General features: G+C 40.6%; 1 protein-coding gene across 5 annotated transcripts in view; it reads right to left on the bottom strand.

Annotated features, from left to right (window-relative positions):
* Positions 1-16,016, bottom strand: part of pard3aa (par-3 family cell polarity regulator alpha, a) — a 300,089-nt gene that overhangs the window by 105,191 nt on the left and 178,882 nt on the right. For all 5 annotated transcript variants that reach the window (XM_079661513.1, XM_079661515.1, XM_079661514.1 and 2 more), the window contains 2 exons: positions 11,406-11,592; positions 2,718-2,866 (listed from right to left, as the gene is read on the bottom strand). In XM_079661513.1, the coding sequence (XP_079517639.1) occupies positions 2,718-2,866; positions 11,406-11,592 (336 nt within the window). The remainder of the gene's footprint in view (positions 1-2,717; positions 2,867-11,405; positions 11,593-16,016) is intronic.

Genomic DNA, 16,016 nt, shown 5'->3' with positions numbered 1-16,016 from the left:
ACAGATATTAGACTACATGGAAGGACCTGTCTATCATAAGGCTTACTAGGCAAAGTGGCTGAAATGTGCTAATGTATTACTGCCAGCCGTGGCACCTCACATCTCTTTCTTCCCTTTTCTACCCTCACTCAATCTTGTTCCACATCTAAATGGGATTGAACAGAGGGGGGGGGGGGGGGGGGGGGTCTGACCAGTTTAGCCTATTCCAACAATGATGGGCTTCAAAGTCATGAAATCCATCTGCTGATGTGATTTGCAAGCACCTGAAACATGATTAAAAGAAGGGGGGGGAATCAAGTGACAGAATAAAATGAGAGTCTGTAGGGGAAAGCATTGTCGAGCATGTTAGTCCGTTCAGCTTTGAAAGCACAAAACAGATTTATTTAAGTGTTAATGGAAAGTAGGTATTCTTACACCTGCTCATGCACCTAACTACTTACGACAAACTGTAATGTCCAACAGTGTGCAATTGAAAAGGAATGAGGATATATTCTGGCCTCTTTATTTTCATTACGTTTTCAATTATATTATACATAACCCATAGGCCATTTTTCATTGTGTGTCTTTGATGTAAAAACGTAATTAAAATAATCAGCAGCAGTAGGCGCCTTTGAGATATATGGAACATTTGTGACATCAGATACAAATCATTAAATGTAGCTTTCATTTTGAACTCACACTAGAGCTTGTGTTTCATGTATTGACTGAAACATTTCTCCTCCAGGAACTCATGTCAGTTACTAGAGTTATTATATGAGCGGAACAAGTAGGTTATTTCCCTGCAACATTGGAACGCTGTGTTATTCTCTCTAATAGATTATGATTAGATATTGGCAAGGATTTCTGTCAGGAGGATATTCACATACTCAACTGGCACCTGCAGGTAGAGAAGGGGAATGGGAGTAATACATTTTAAACACTGATCTTGAGAACTAAGACGACATTCAGTAATAGATAAATCATTTTGTAAAAAATCAATAACGTTAGTTATCCCAAGAGTGAGGCATTGTCTTGAGTAAAACACACTGCTGTTTCTTAGAGCTAATCAAATTCACAAATACATGCTGATGCCAACTTGGAACAATTAAGTAGCTTTTTTGATAAAATTAATTGATAAAATATGCATTTGCAATGATGAGAACGCCATCATGGAGCGATCTTCGCATCCTGTCCATTCTGCTCACTTACTGTCCTCAGTTATAGCCAATTATACTTGTACTCGATACTAAGAACATAATGGAAATGATTTTTATGCTGGACTAATTGCTCAGTGAAACCTTTAGGATGGCCTACTGTTATCTTTCTGCTAAGCAGCACTTTCCACTGAAAGTTTGTCTTGTCTGGGTTCACTTTGTAGAAAAGTTTTGAGGGCGTACAAAGGGTAGTGCTAACACAGTGAAGGTGGATCCCACAGAGCTGAGTGCAGTGGCCTGAACCTGCACTGGTCTGTGGGAGCGTCAAAGATTCCTACAGTTCTCTGGGCTCCCTCCATGTGGAAAAGAGTAGTGTTATCCGTTATGATTATCCAATGATGCGAGAGAAGGCAGCTTCTGCTTCAGTCTCAGTGGGAGAGGCTCTGAACTCACACCATCTTCTTCTTTAGATACAGACTGTGTGTTTGAGGGTGTGCCTGCACATGCAAGCATCTCACCGGCCTCCCCATCATTAGACAGTCACTAAAGCAGTCATTGTGTTCCTGCTTCTTACCTATGCTCCACTGGACACAACATCATAGGGGATGGATGCCAAAGAGGGAGAGGTGCTGGCTGGGCAGGAATAAAGGACTGTGTGTGTGTGTGTGTGTGTGTGTGTGTGTGTGTGTGTGTGTGTGTGTGTGTGTGTGTGTGTGTGTGTGTGTGTGTGTGTGTGTGTGTGTGTGTGTGTGTGTGTGTGTGTGTGTGTGTGTGTGTGTGTGTGTGTGTGTGTGTGTGTGTGTGGGGGGGGGGGGGGGTATTTCTGCTTTGAAAGTGTGTCCAATCTCATAGTATTGCATCTTGTACTGACCCAGTGCTAAAGGGTAAGATACATTGAGGGCTTGAGGAGTCAAAGGTTACAGTAAGATCTATTTCATCAACACTTTGGGGTGGCCCACAGGAATGGTCAAAGAATCATACCAGCTCTTGTGAAAACACAGTTGAAGTTGTCATTCAGCAGAGGCTAACTTTGTAGTTAACCTCATGTACCTAATTTATTATATTATTTATCTTTTCAAGCACACACTTTTCCCATGAATTGAGTGATTGCTACTCACATCTCAGGTGCATTTTAATTTGTTGTAGTGCAACAGCTAAGTACTTAGATCTCAAGATGAAGGCCAAAAACTGAAAGTAACAACGACCTTAAAAGTAAAAGTTCTGTTGGTAAATATGCTTATTGACTTTTTGATGAAAGGTAGATGAGAAGAATGAAACCAATACAACTGCTGTGCCAAATAACTCATTATAGTACAAAGCTAGCCGTGTCCAAAGGTGAGCAAACGGCACATCTAAAGATCACATGTTTTATCTTATCTGTGTAATTTGTAGGCATTAAAATGTACATGTTTGAACAATACTTTGCCATTCTACAGGTTGTTACGTCTCAAACTATTGTCGGGCCAGGACAGCAACTCGCAGTGTGACTGATTAACAGTGAAGTACATAAGTAAGTGTTGATATTAAACTCTTGAACCCATACATGTGTGCTTGTGCATGTGTAAAGTAGAACATATCATTTACCTAGATCCATACTCTTGGACTTGCGCGTCTTGACGATCTCCAACTCAGCAGCATTCTCAAACTGTTTGATGCGTTTTTCAGACACACTCTGGCGTCCGAAGCCCTCCCTATGGAACGATGGGTCCGGGTTTGCGTCTGGACTGAGCGAGCTACAGTTCATGAGGAAGAATAGAATTATGTTATCAAATATTGCAAATGCAGGGTCATTCCAAAAGCATACCCTTTAACCTGATGATTAATCCAATTAAAGATATATTTCGTAATCATCTACATCAACTTGCTAGGAGCCATCCTTATAATAAGACTTATTAATACTCATACAGTGCCAATCCTGAGCCCAAACACACGCTCACTATCACACAATGACCATCGACATTCAATACTCGCACACGCATTAACAGTCAGTTTCAATTCTTCGTTTCAATGACTATTCTAATCAAGGACACGTCCACCTCTGGCTGGGTGGATCAGGACGTGTTACAATTGGGTAAAAAGAAGCCTGGCGTAGATGTGTGATCCCCCATTGAGGTGAGGGTGTTCCGGGGTCATGGCCACTCAATAACCCCCCCCTCCCTCAATATGTCTGGAGCAGAGGCAGTGCCCGGCCCACCATAGTGCTCTCCCTTTGAGATCCTCTATCTCTGTCTGGATCTTAATTGAAAATCGGAGGGGAATGGGGAAAGGAGGCTGGGAGAGGGGGACACTGATATTTGCATACAGAAGAGTGCATTTACAATTAAGGCGAGAACATCCTGCCATTTGAGGAGAGAAAGAGGGGAGGAGATTCAGTGCTCATGGAGTCTAATAAATATGATATGGTTGAAAGAACACGGTCACTGTTTCCTTTGTTCTGATGATGATCATAAATGATAACCTTTCAAGGGTGTTTGTATTTAAACCTCTAGAGATCCTTTTTAGAGACTGCATCAGAAATTCCATCAAATGACCTGATCCCTGGTAAATAACAGTGGAAAGCTATTGTCCTGAAATGGGAGTTATAAACTGGAATAGAAAATGTGTTTTTTGACAATTATTCCTATTGGAGCAGGTGCAACTTAAAGAACCCTTCCACTTTTGTAATATCACTTAACAGCATCTGCAGACCTGCTGGCACTTGTTTGCATGTAAACCATTCTGATTTGCATTGTCAACCCCACTTAACAAAAGATCTGCTTCATGTGTCACAGAGGGACCGGCGTCAACGTGTCACTTTGCTGTCGACCATACCTGACAATCCCAACTAAGATCAGAGCGCCTCACAGGACCGACTCCAGCTGACACATGAAGAGAGGGAGGTGGAGCAGGAAGAGAGGAATGACAGCACAGATGTATTATTCATGTATTCATCATCCTTCGCTATTCTCCTCTCATGGTTTCCGAGCCCGCCAAAAACAGTCTGCCCTCTCTTTTTCTGTCTCGACAAATGTCATCTGTCGGAGCGTGACTGAGACGGTGCGGGAGAGAAAGGACGTGTTTTCAGCCTGAATTTAGATTTCATTCACTCGTGCCAGTATTGTGTTTTTGGGGCCAATTGAACACTCATACAACATGGACAAAGAAGACAATCGAGAGGGCAGCAGGTGGTATCATGCACAGCCCTGTCATTCAGGTAGAGAGAGTTGGCGAGTATATGACTGTTTGTGAGAGCAATTAGAGACACAGGCAGTTGGAATGAATCAGAATCCGGCCTGACAGAGCAACACATGGTGAGAAACCTGTGGGAAGTAACAGGGAAATTCACTCAGTGGGCCTTAAGAAGTGTTATTTCAAGCTGCTACCTGTTTTAACACTGCCTAAATGCCTAAAGTAATGTAGACAATCATGTTGCTTGGCTCATTATTCAAGCCGGAGATACCTGCGGTCTCACGCCTAAGTTGGCAGTACACCACTACACACCATTTTTTAATCTTGAGCCCCAATATAGCCAGGCGGTTCACACCAGCAAACCCTTCCAATCGAAAACTTTAAAAAATAAATGCAAACCAGGAAATATGTCTGGTATTAAATTAAGCATGTCAAAGTTGGAATTCATCTTCTATTCTACTTTAAGCTGACAACGTTTCACAGCTACTACAGTCCATTAATAGAAATACAGCACCCAATTACAGATCTGGTATTCACTTTCCACTGGTTATTAATTTCCCCATAGAAATTCCTGTTGTAATGAGATACTGTTTGAAAGTCTCTTTGCTTTGATCACGATATGTCTTAAGCTCCAATGTAGTCTTGTGATGGAGGAAAATCCAATGAATATGTTGAGTCTATGAAGGTGAGACCCTTCTTGGACTTGGATGACCAATGAATGCCTTAATTTGGTGGAAATTGTATTGGATGGATGGAACAAATAAATAGCGTGTCCATGTGAACTCACAGAGAAGTTAAATCATTTCCAAAGTGGCACCATTTTTTCTTCAGACCGTCCGTCCCTTCCATGCCTCTGGCCTATCTTTAATGGTGGGTCCAATCCATTTGGATAATACCTTCCCTCATCTCTGCTTCTTTAAGCAGTGTTTAAAAGCAATTTTCACCATTCAGAGCAGATGCTCTCCCCCCGCTCAAAGTCTTCCCATCATCTAAAATTAACTAGCACTGAGGAGTGCTCACAGGCAAATCCACAGCTTTAACTTGCACTTGCATCAACTTGTTCCTGTCTCTGTGCCTCTCGCAGAAAGTTAAATGTGTCAAAGCGAACATCGGCCTTGTAGCTAAGTGGTGTGTGCTAAAAGCCGTCTGTGCTCACACTTTACCCAGGGTGAATTATGTTTTTTTTTTTTTCTCTAAACTGACAAACCTCCTTACCCTTATTTAAAAAACGACCCCAAAGAGGTAAATCGTAAAGAGTCCTTCTTCTTAGAAAGGTGCAGCTTGGTTTGATCGACTAGCTGGGGGTGGTGTGCATAAATTGCTACTCTACAGAGAGGGGGCAAGAGGTGCAGAGCCCCGGTAAGGTGCTTCTGAAATGCTTCTTCTGAGGTTTGGAGGAGGTCGATTCAGCTGACCGCATGGATGCATAGCTGGGCCAGAGAGCTTGGAGCTGCCTTCAATCATTGAATACAGCCCTGCATGAGAAGTCAGTGCAGAACTCTGTCCTGCTGGCGTGTGCACCAGCAGAAACTAGATAGTTCAAATAATTTATAGAAACAGTTGAACAGAAAGGGCTTCTCTCCATTTGAAACAATTGTCTCAAATATGAATGTAATGTAAAAACTATGGCTCTGATTACCACCTTTATTTTACTCGCTCAATTGCACCTATTAAACATTGGACTTAAAACTGGGAAGGCCCTTAAATATAATGTTCCCAGAGTGGAGCAACTGCGCATATGATTTGCGGTAATATCCTATTCATTATGATGAAGTTGCAGAGACCGACAGAGAGGGAGAGAAAAAGAAAGAGATCAATTAAGATCTATTTGTCTGTTGGCTGACTCCTACGTAGACCTCATTCATTCCGTGCCTGGTATATCATGGGAGCTTTACATTTAAGAAAAAATAAATAAAGGCACGTATCACATGTTTGTAGCAATGGCGCACCATTGAAACATGGTTAATATTCATTAAGGGAGAGGAAAGTATTTGCATTTAAGAAAAGAACAATGCCTGGAATTCATAAGTAGGCGTGCATGTGTGTGTGTGTGTGTGTGTGTGTGTGTGTGTGTGTGTGTGTGTGTGTGTGTGTGTGTGTGTGTGTGTGTGTGTGTGTGTGTGTGTGTGTGTGTGTGTGTGTGTGTGTGTGTGTGTGTGTGTGTGTGTGTGTGTGTGTGTGTGTGTGTGTGTGTGTGTGTGTGTTGCCCAGAGTCACTTCCAACTTAAATGGACATCTGAGATTACTAAAATAGCGTGTGTACGCACTACAGGGCTGTTTGCATTTATATGTAGTTATGCTAATAGCTTGATGGGAAAAACACATGTGCCTAATAGAGCACTTGTGATTCTTAGTTACATCACTGATGATAGAGACTATTATGGAGTCAACTGAAGTAGGCAGTCTGCCTGTAATGTTAGTTTGGAAGTTTGTTTGTTCATGTCTATGCGGACCTTTTCCACTTTATATGTTAATTTTGGAAATTGTTTACCAGCCAATGTGTATCTAAACACTCGTGAGACCGAGGGCGTCTGTGCTGCAATGTGTGTGTATGTTTGTCAGGAGTCCTTTTCCATCTCTGCTGGTTGACAGACTGTGTCAGAGCTGCCTAGGAAATTATGTTTCCACCTGTGACACAGTCTCTCTTTTTTCATCCCTTTCCCTCTCGCTGTCCATTTCTCTTCCCTCTCAACTTAATCAGAATTGACATCTCTCTTCCACTTTGTCAACTACATCCAGTTTGATGTTTAAGACAAGGGGACAGTAGTAGTCTAGTTATACAAAGGTTGTAACAGTGCCCCTGGTGGTATTGACAGATATAAAGAATGAAACTTAAGGGTTTTAAATAATGCATTATAGCCATACTATCAAATCAATCAACATATGATTAAAAAAGAATAGCACTGTATTACTCATTATGAGGGGGCTGATTTGAACTGAACATGCATTATGTGTTCCTGCAGGTAATACCACTTATCTTAGGTGGTATGCAGAGCAGTGCTGATAACAGTAGTTGGTATGGTAGTTACAGTATGTGTGCCACATACTTGCTCAATGTGAGGCATAACACTTCATAAACTTCAGACTAATGAGTATGCTTTTTACACACTTTAGAGCCAAAGCAGAGTACTGTGCTCCTGCTCTTGCATATGTTAGAATAATCTTTGTTCACTAGTTAAGAAGATGCAAGTATTTTACTGTGGTTTTAAGACAAGGTGCTGAAAACAGCTCGGCCTTTGAGACTCACATTGTTAGAGGCTGTCAAATTATTTCTTCATTCCTACTGATAATAACAAAATACCATTTACAAAATCAAAGTTCAAACATTCTTCACTTTTAATTATGTTGAAAAACTGCAAACTTCTGTTCACACTCTAATGTTGCATTTTACTGGATTAGGTATTGTATTGTGTTATCACAAAGGCCACAACTGGTAGGCTTATTCTTTTTTTCAATGGTAAAAGTTGGACGTGAATTTTTAAACGACACCTCAGGGACGATTATATAAACCAAAGAGGGAGTATTTTAATCAAAGAAAAATGTCCCACTTATCTCATTGCAATGAAATGCTTTGCTCTCTAGAGACCTGAAAAGGTAGGATGATGCAGCCAGCACCAAAACTGATTGAGCAACACCTTACCACCAACATCTTTAAATGACATGATCTGCAATTTTTTATCAACAACAAGCTTATTATTTCAAACTAACTTTTCCAAATGGGAAGGACTAGGACCCAGTACAATGGAACAGACAAACCCTGTACATCTGGTATGAAAACCAGGTGGAAACTATAAACACGTCTTTGCATTTCAGATGAATCTGCTTGAATTAGGAGCTGCCACCATTATACACTAAATTGTGGTTCTGATACTGCTCTACATTCCATTCCTGAGAGAAAAACCTTTTATCTTCTAATTTATCCAGATAATGCTGCAAAGTCCCGCTATCATCCAGTGAGTGTTATCTGTTTTACTGTAAATCATTTAGACATGGTTCTTCCTGTTTGGCTTTGGATTCAAACTAATGAAGGAGGAGGCAGCGAAGGGAATTAATGAGACAGGTCAGGACCCAATGCTCAATTGAACTTTGAGCAGATATGCAAAGTAATAACTTACAACCTTTATTTATACAGTGAAACCTGACAGAAAACACATGCTGGTTTCCACCAATTCCCTGGGTCACAACACACACCTCAGCCAAATACATACATCTGGCTGAAAAGTAGCCAAATCATTGCAATGGATTTATTCTTAAAAGTATCTCAATAGAAGGTGTACATTTTACTATACTACCTCTAACAGTTTGAACCAGCAACTTCTATCCACAATCTTAATACTACCACCACCTCACTGATAAAACTGAGAAGGAGTATTAATAGCACAACTAATAAAACAGTCTGTAATAGAGCAGCAACCAATAAAAACGTGAATATGTGTACATTAGCATTTTAACAGAGATCTGAAAGCATGGAGCTGTAATATTTATAGCCCTATGCCTTAGCCTTAGTTTTATGATTATTTGAGGCCCGTAAAGAGGTGCTAGAATGACAGTTCATAACAACATGGCAGGTATACAGACAAGTACATGCATTCAAACAGTACAACTTGAGCTAACCAGAACAATATACACACAAACATGCAGCATAAACTCATTAGGTGTTGGCTAGGGATGTCAAGAAAAAGAAGTAGGTCAATTATTGTGTTTTGTATGAGATGGGATTCTGCCTCCAAACAACCATTTATCTAAGGGGCCTACACATTAACCCACTAACACATGAGCGATTATTCGCTGGAAACCTGCTGAGGAGAGGACTGAGCAGAAAGGAAATATTGCAGAGGGAGAGATAAGTACGTACATTTACAAATTAAACTACAGAGAGGTGAGTCGATTATGAAAGAACAGGGTTGTTTTAATTGATTTTTGTTTACATTAGTCGCTCTTTACTTTATAATAACCACTAGCTTACCAGATGCTGAAAGGGCATTTTGATTACCGCTACATTAACAGAGTAAGGATTACATTTATTTTTTACAAGCCTGTCTATTCCATGTTTGAACAAAGTCACATACTGAACAGTGCTTCTTCAGACGAGAAAAAATACATTAATAAAGGGAAACAAGAGTAGAAAGAGAGCCTGGAAATCTGAGTTTGTTCAATTCCACCGGGTGAGAAAAAGACAGAAATACAGAGAGCCTGAATTACAATGATTTTACAAGCCAACCAGCCGCTTGTGTTTTGTGTATGCACTGTAGGTGTATAGCTGGGGCCATGAGGGAGGAAAGCTGCATAATACTGAAGGCCAGAGGTGAGACTTTCACAGCTCCCCACAATACATATTCAATAAGTTCTGGGCCCTGGCTGCACTGTTGCGAGAGCTTAATTAAAAAAGTAACAGTTCCAATACAGTGGAGTCTGGCTGACCCACATCCCCTGCTGGCTCAGTATGCCTGTTAACAGTGCGTGTGTATGTGTGCGTGCATCTGTCTGTGTGTGTGTGTGTGGGATGTTGGGAGCGCTTGAAAAGGAAAATGAGAAACAGTAAAAGTCTATCAGAAAAAAGATACACACTTCACTTGCTACGTTCAAGCAGCTGTTAGCATCTAAATGGAAGAGATTGTGTGTTCATGTGTGTCTGTCTGGGTTTGTGTCTGTGTGGGTTTGTGTTTGTATGTGTGTGTGTGTGTGTGTGTGTGTGAGAGTGACTTTAAGGACATGAATTATTCACAATAACCCGAGGCAGTAGTATATAGCACACTTCTGCCTAGCGTGTACACATCACATGTGTGTGTGTAAGTCAGTGTATTTGTGGAAATCTTATGCGTGTGTGGGGGAATGGTGTGGGAGAGAAGTTTGAGTGTGGTTCAGCCATATGCTGTGGACCTAATCCACTATGACAAACCTCTGACATCACATGAACAACAGGCATGGTGAGCACATCTACTCATTCATTATTAATGAGAGTGAGAGAGAGAGAGAGAGTAGAGAGTATCTGGGGAAAAATAAATACAAATAATAAAAAAAAAAAAATAAACTGAGTGACTATTCATGGCAACCAGCATTTCATCTTGAAAAAGCAGTCCTTTTCAAATAGAAATATGACTCACAATAACAACTGAAAAGGTAAGAGTTTAAAACAAACTGTTAAGAGAAAAAGCGGTCTCTGACTTAAAATGAAATAAAACGAGTATGAGGACATGATTTGACATAATGTCTTGTTTTTATATTCCCTGTACCTCTCCAATAAGGTCATACAGGAAATGCCATGAGTCATTTTTTACACGAGTGATTCATTTAAGGATGGACAGCTACAACTTCCTGTGCCTAAAAGCAACCTTTAAGTAATAACAATAAAAGAAAGACAAGCACTGAGCGGTGCTGCAGCGCTGAAATCACTGTTTGTCCCTAAAGAAACATAGTTATCTGACAAGGTGGACAAGACATTGCCTCATATTTTATTTTAGACAGGGGGCTGAAATCCCAAGGCAGGTTGGAGTTGGGGAGGTGGAGGCACTGAATGATTGTTTACCCAGTCTGATTGCTGCTGGGTCATTTCATATTTAATTTATACACAAACTCCAAAAGAGCCGCACATGTAGGTTCCCATGAGTAGCACACATACACTAACACCTTAGAAATGTCCATATTCACCAAAAATGTGCAAATAATCTTAGATGGGAAATGCATCCGTGAAAAACTGTCATTACTTTCTCATAACTTAGGATATGATGTTCAGGCAAATAGTCTGGTTTGCGCCAGTAAGGATAGTCATCAATATATGGAATAACTGTAGGCAATGACTTCAATAAAAAAGTAAGCATTTATAAAGATTCCTGTAAAATAACATTTTCCACCAATCTATGGAGAATATGAAATAGATTCTCTGGTTTTCTGGATCCTTTCCGGTAATACAAAAAAATGAATGACCAGCAAAACAACACAAACACACACACACACACTTATTTATGAGTAATACTTATGATACTGCACAATCAATACGCTAACTGAAATGTTATGCACATCGTCACATCCAGCTTTCTTCCACACCATCAAGTTATAAATAATTCAGCCAACTCCACGGAAATGTAAGTAAAACATGCTGCTCACCATTCATTCTGACCGGGCAGCTCGTGGAGCCAGGTCACCGGGTTCTCTCCCACAAAGCCCATGTCATCGTGGGAACTGGAGGATGATTGGTCGGAAAGATGGGCAGGAAGCAGGGGCGGCCTATCGTCTTCGATCATCACTATGTCGTCCTGCGGCATGTTCACTGTCGGAGACAGCTGGTGGTTACCTGAGAGAGAAGGATATAGATTAGTTTCTTCACACTTATTTAACACAACACTGCATCAATACTCAATATTTTTGGGAATGAACAGTTTCTGATAACAAGTTGACAAGTTAGACTGTAAGTAATTCACACACACACTCCTCCATAGCCGTGTTTGTGTAACGCAACAATTATTTTCAGTAATTACCAAGATACACAGTACACACAGAGATAACTTTGGCCAAGAAAATGGTATTATGGAGCTTTCGTATCAGGACATGCCTGAAAGAAAACCTTTCTGAAAAAAAGTAAATAATGGTGCTTATATGCTTCCATTTAAAAATGTTGCATACATACACACATCATGTGTGACAAGACAATATCAGAAAAATTGTAACAATTGTGAAAAATATACAAAAATAGACTACAAAGCTCTTAAAGAAAGGTAGTATATTAAGTATATATTGAAATGTATATTATGCAAGAGTCTTGTCTCTTAATGTCACAGACACAAGTTGTAGCCCTGAGGAGTTCTTTCCATTCTCTTTCCCTCTTCTCCAAGGACAAATATGAGAAGGAGTAGAGCTCCCCTGATCTGTATTCTGGACTTCTGCACCCTTCCTGCTGAGGACTTCTTTGAATCGCTACTTTGCTGCTCCTCAGGAGACAAAGTCAATGGGGAATGTTCTGTCGTGGTTAGCACTCCGCACCAAGGGCAGGCGAAGGGTTGTTCAGCGGCATGGGAAGTGGCATTGCAATACAGAGGAGGACGAGTCACTCTGCAGATTGATCTGTGCATGACTTACATACGAAAGCAGAGAAAGACAAGTGACTTTAACCACACACCTGCTAGCTATTAGATATTGGTTTACAGAAATGCTGGACTTCCTGTGGCCCTTTGCTTTTGTTTCCATTATCGGAGAGCCATTTTGCAAATGTAATAGCTTAGGAACAATTGTGTGTAATTACTAACAGCAGACAACAACATTTACCCTGGCAGCGTACCAACATGAATCTGAGAAGCATTTCATTTCAATGGGGCCCGACGAATGATAAACGCATATTGTGGAAGGAAATCTGAGCACCAAACGGGGCAATGAGGTGAATAGCGTAGTCCAGTTATTTGCAGAGAAAAAATATATATAAGAAAAACAAGATAAAAAGCAGAACAGCTGTCCAGGAGAAGGAAACCAAGTTGGACAAATAGCGTACCTCCCCCACTTAAAAAAAGCACAGGAACTATAAAATGTGTATAATCTGGGTTATTCTTCATAAAGTGTCAGGAGTCTTATTATTCGCATGTATTATACCTTATGTGAATATGTTCCAACTAAAGGCTTCAGATACAGATCTGCAGGAGCCTACAATATATTTTCTATATCTTACTATCCTTTTACTCCCTTGAAACAACATACAGGATAGGGAAAGTTGCTTTATACCAAAACTTTCAAAAAGTCTGCTTCTATCCACTACTTATCCATCTGTTCATTGATTCTTTTGGAAGGCTCATCCCTTTTGTCTATTGACTGCTCATCTAAACCAGTTAATATGTCTGCCAACACAGTACAGGTGGAATGAAGGCCATTTCTCACTCGGGCAGCTTGACAGAGGACCCTGGGTAATTGAATTCACCCTGTACTGTAAATTATCAGGACTGGACCATTGACAGTGATAAGCTTCAGGAAGTCGGCTAGACTAAGCTTGGCTATCACTTGCAAAGCAGGCAAACCCAGTAGAGAACTCGTGAGGGAAAGAAAGCATTTCCTGTTGCAGCCTTTGATCGTTACTATGTATTTGCAAATAATGTGTTCATGGTTTGAAGGGTCTAAGTATATTCTAGCTATTTTCTCTTATTAACATCATGTTGTGTGGCTTATCCTTGATACAATAGCTCTGGTAAATCATCGGTTTTCTCGCACAACTCAACTAAGTCAGTTCTCAAACACTCTTCCAAAGTCATCTTCTGTTTCTGTGTTACAGTCCTTTTAGCAAAAGTGCAGCAATGTCAAGAGGAAAATGCCCTGTGGCTGTGTGTTTCCTAAACCAATCTGTTACTCTCCCTTGGCTTTTGAGTAGAATTACCTCTTGGTTGCATCAGCAAACACTGAGAATTGCACTTCAGTAGCCACCTGCTGCAGAAGAATCATAGTCGGGAAGAGCTGTTTCTTCAAAAGAAGCACTATAAAAGCGTTGGTGTGCGTTTCACATACACAACACATGAACATTTCTTAGCATTCCCAATGTGCACTCTAATCACCTTACATTCACTCATGTCAGCAGAGCACTTTGCTAACAGAGGACACAGTTTTAATTAGAAACTCGGCAGGCTCCCCTCTCCTGGCTTAATGAAATATTTCCAGTCAGGACCTCTTGACTCTGCAGATGAAGAGTTGTTAAAGTCATTCCACTTCTCCCTGGTGGACAGGTAAAGTTGGGGCCACGCTGTTGACTGAACATAATTACAGCACTTGCTTTTCTGCAGGTGTCAGCACAATAAGCACAGAGGGAAATCACTCACTAACAAAATGTCAATGCAGTGCACAATACTATTTGATCAGACAAATAAAACTAGTTTAGTTATGTGCTTAGTGGCTGTTTGGTGACTGACAGATAATAGGCAAATTATATGAGTGGAGAAATTAGGTGCATGCCCTCTTACTGTTTTACAACTAGTGTTTGACTTAGAACTAGGTGATGACTTGTTTATTATAAGAAGGTGATTGTGAAAGCGAACAAGTGCTGATGTATTAGTGAGTGGATTCATTCTCAAGGTCTTGTTTTTGTTTTTAATGTTATTTTGTGTCTGCTGATTACTTTTTGCTTACGGAATGTCATCTGAGCTTATTTTGGATTCGCATTAACTTTTTCTTTCCCCTGCCTAATTGAAAAATAACCACAGGCATCGAAACCTTTGAGTACTGTGAATGTAATGATTGTTTTACCCAAATCACAGAACCGCTATCTTGGCCACAATCAACACGCTGTTTTACGGTCTGAATGAAAGCATAAAGAAAGAAAAAACAAACACTGATATTACGATGCCATCACAAATTGAGCAGCAGTCACAGACATACAGTATCTTAGAGACTTTTACATGGAGTCCAATGAGGATGAATATCATTGAAAAAAAAATGGTTCACAGAAGCCAGCTCTTTCACAAAGGCTTGTTTGGCATTTGTTAAAGACCTTCTTAATAATGCTAACCACCCATGCAGCTAGGGAAAGAGTTCTCTGGCAACATGATTGTACCACTGTGGTCTTTGTCACACTGTAATTAAATATAGCTTTTCACGAGTCACGCTTACAGAAGCTGACATACACTAACCGACAGCTAAGAAACAACTCTTACATTCACCATCTATCTGCTAAAAACAAACGCACAATGCTGGGAGGGGCTTTCTATGAGGCAGTCATATTTAATAAGGTTAAACAGGGTCAAATTGTGATAACTGTGGCTGTTTATTTTAATGTAATTTGTTAGGCAGACATTTTGACTTGTCAGAGTAGCAAAAGGACTTATAACACTAACATGGCTTTGTTCTTTCATGTGTTCCAGTGAGAGTGACGGTTAGCCAATACTCACGATACTGGGAACCACACATTTAGGCAGCTAAAATGAATTTAGACACGATTCATTTAAATAAGTACACTTGTGCTTTTCATACAGTGTCAAAATGTATTTTATGAACAGGCTCATCGGGTCATGGAAAAAAATATTTAATTTGGTTTCAGTTTTGGTTGGTTTCAGAAGCACACACAGCCCTCTGGCCAGCAATGCTCGGCGTGTGGAAGCTATTTCATGATATGGAAGCAGAGATGTTCTCCGTCCCTCTGGCAGAGAGGGGAGACAGAGACAGATGAGCTCTTTGGCTGAAGAGGCCACCTGGCTGCATCCATCCGAACGGATCAGAGCCTCTCTCTGCCCTCTGACCAAGCGTTGCCCGTTGAAACATTGAGCTGTAAGGTGAGAGGTCGCACTAATAGCCCCACTCCATCTTCTTTTCTCTATGCAATTCCCTCCATTTCTGTCCATCACACACTGTGACGCTTCTTTTTCTCTCTCAAGCACCCTCCTTCAGTGACTCTATGGCCTATTGATCTGACTGGAGGAGAGATCATTAGTTGATCATCGCTGCCACTGCTATCAGGCCCATACATGTATTGCAGCAGCTCTTTATACTAGCACCCGATTCTTATGTTCACCAGGGGACATTCGGGGCATTTTCATGAACTTTCAGACTAAAGTTTGGTTCAATTGGGCCAGCTTTAACACCAGCCTTTGAATACCTAAATGGGCAACACACCAATAGTTTTAAAACCAACTAAAACAGTTCTAAATGTCCAATGAGTAAATGCAATTGATCAGAAAATGAGGACATATTCTACTGGTATATGTGATCATTTGTAAAGCTTCAAATAATACCACTTGTTTGGCATGTTGAGGGGTT

Source organism: Notothenia rossii, assembly GCF_949606895.1.
Source record: "Notothenia rossii genome assembly, chromosome: 12".
NCBI classification, from domain to species: Eukaryota; Metazoa; Chordata; class Actinopteri; order Perciformes; family Nototheniidae; genus Notothenia; species Notothenia rossii.
Note: the sequence above shows the minus strand (reverse complement) of the source record. Positions and strands in the feature narration are given on the sequence as shown.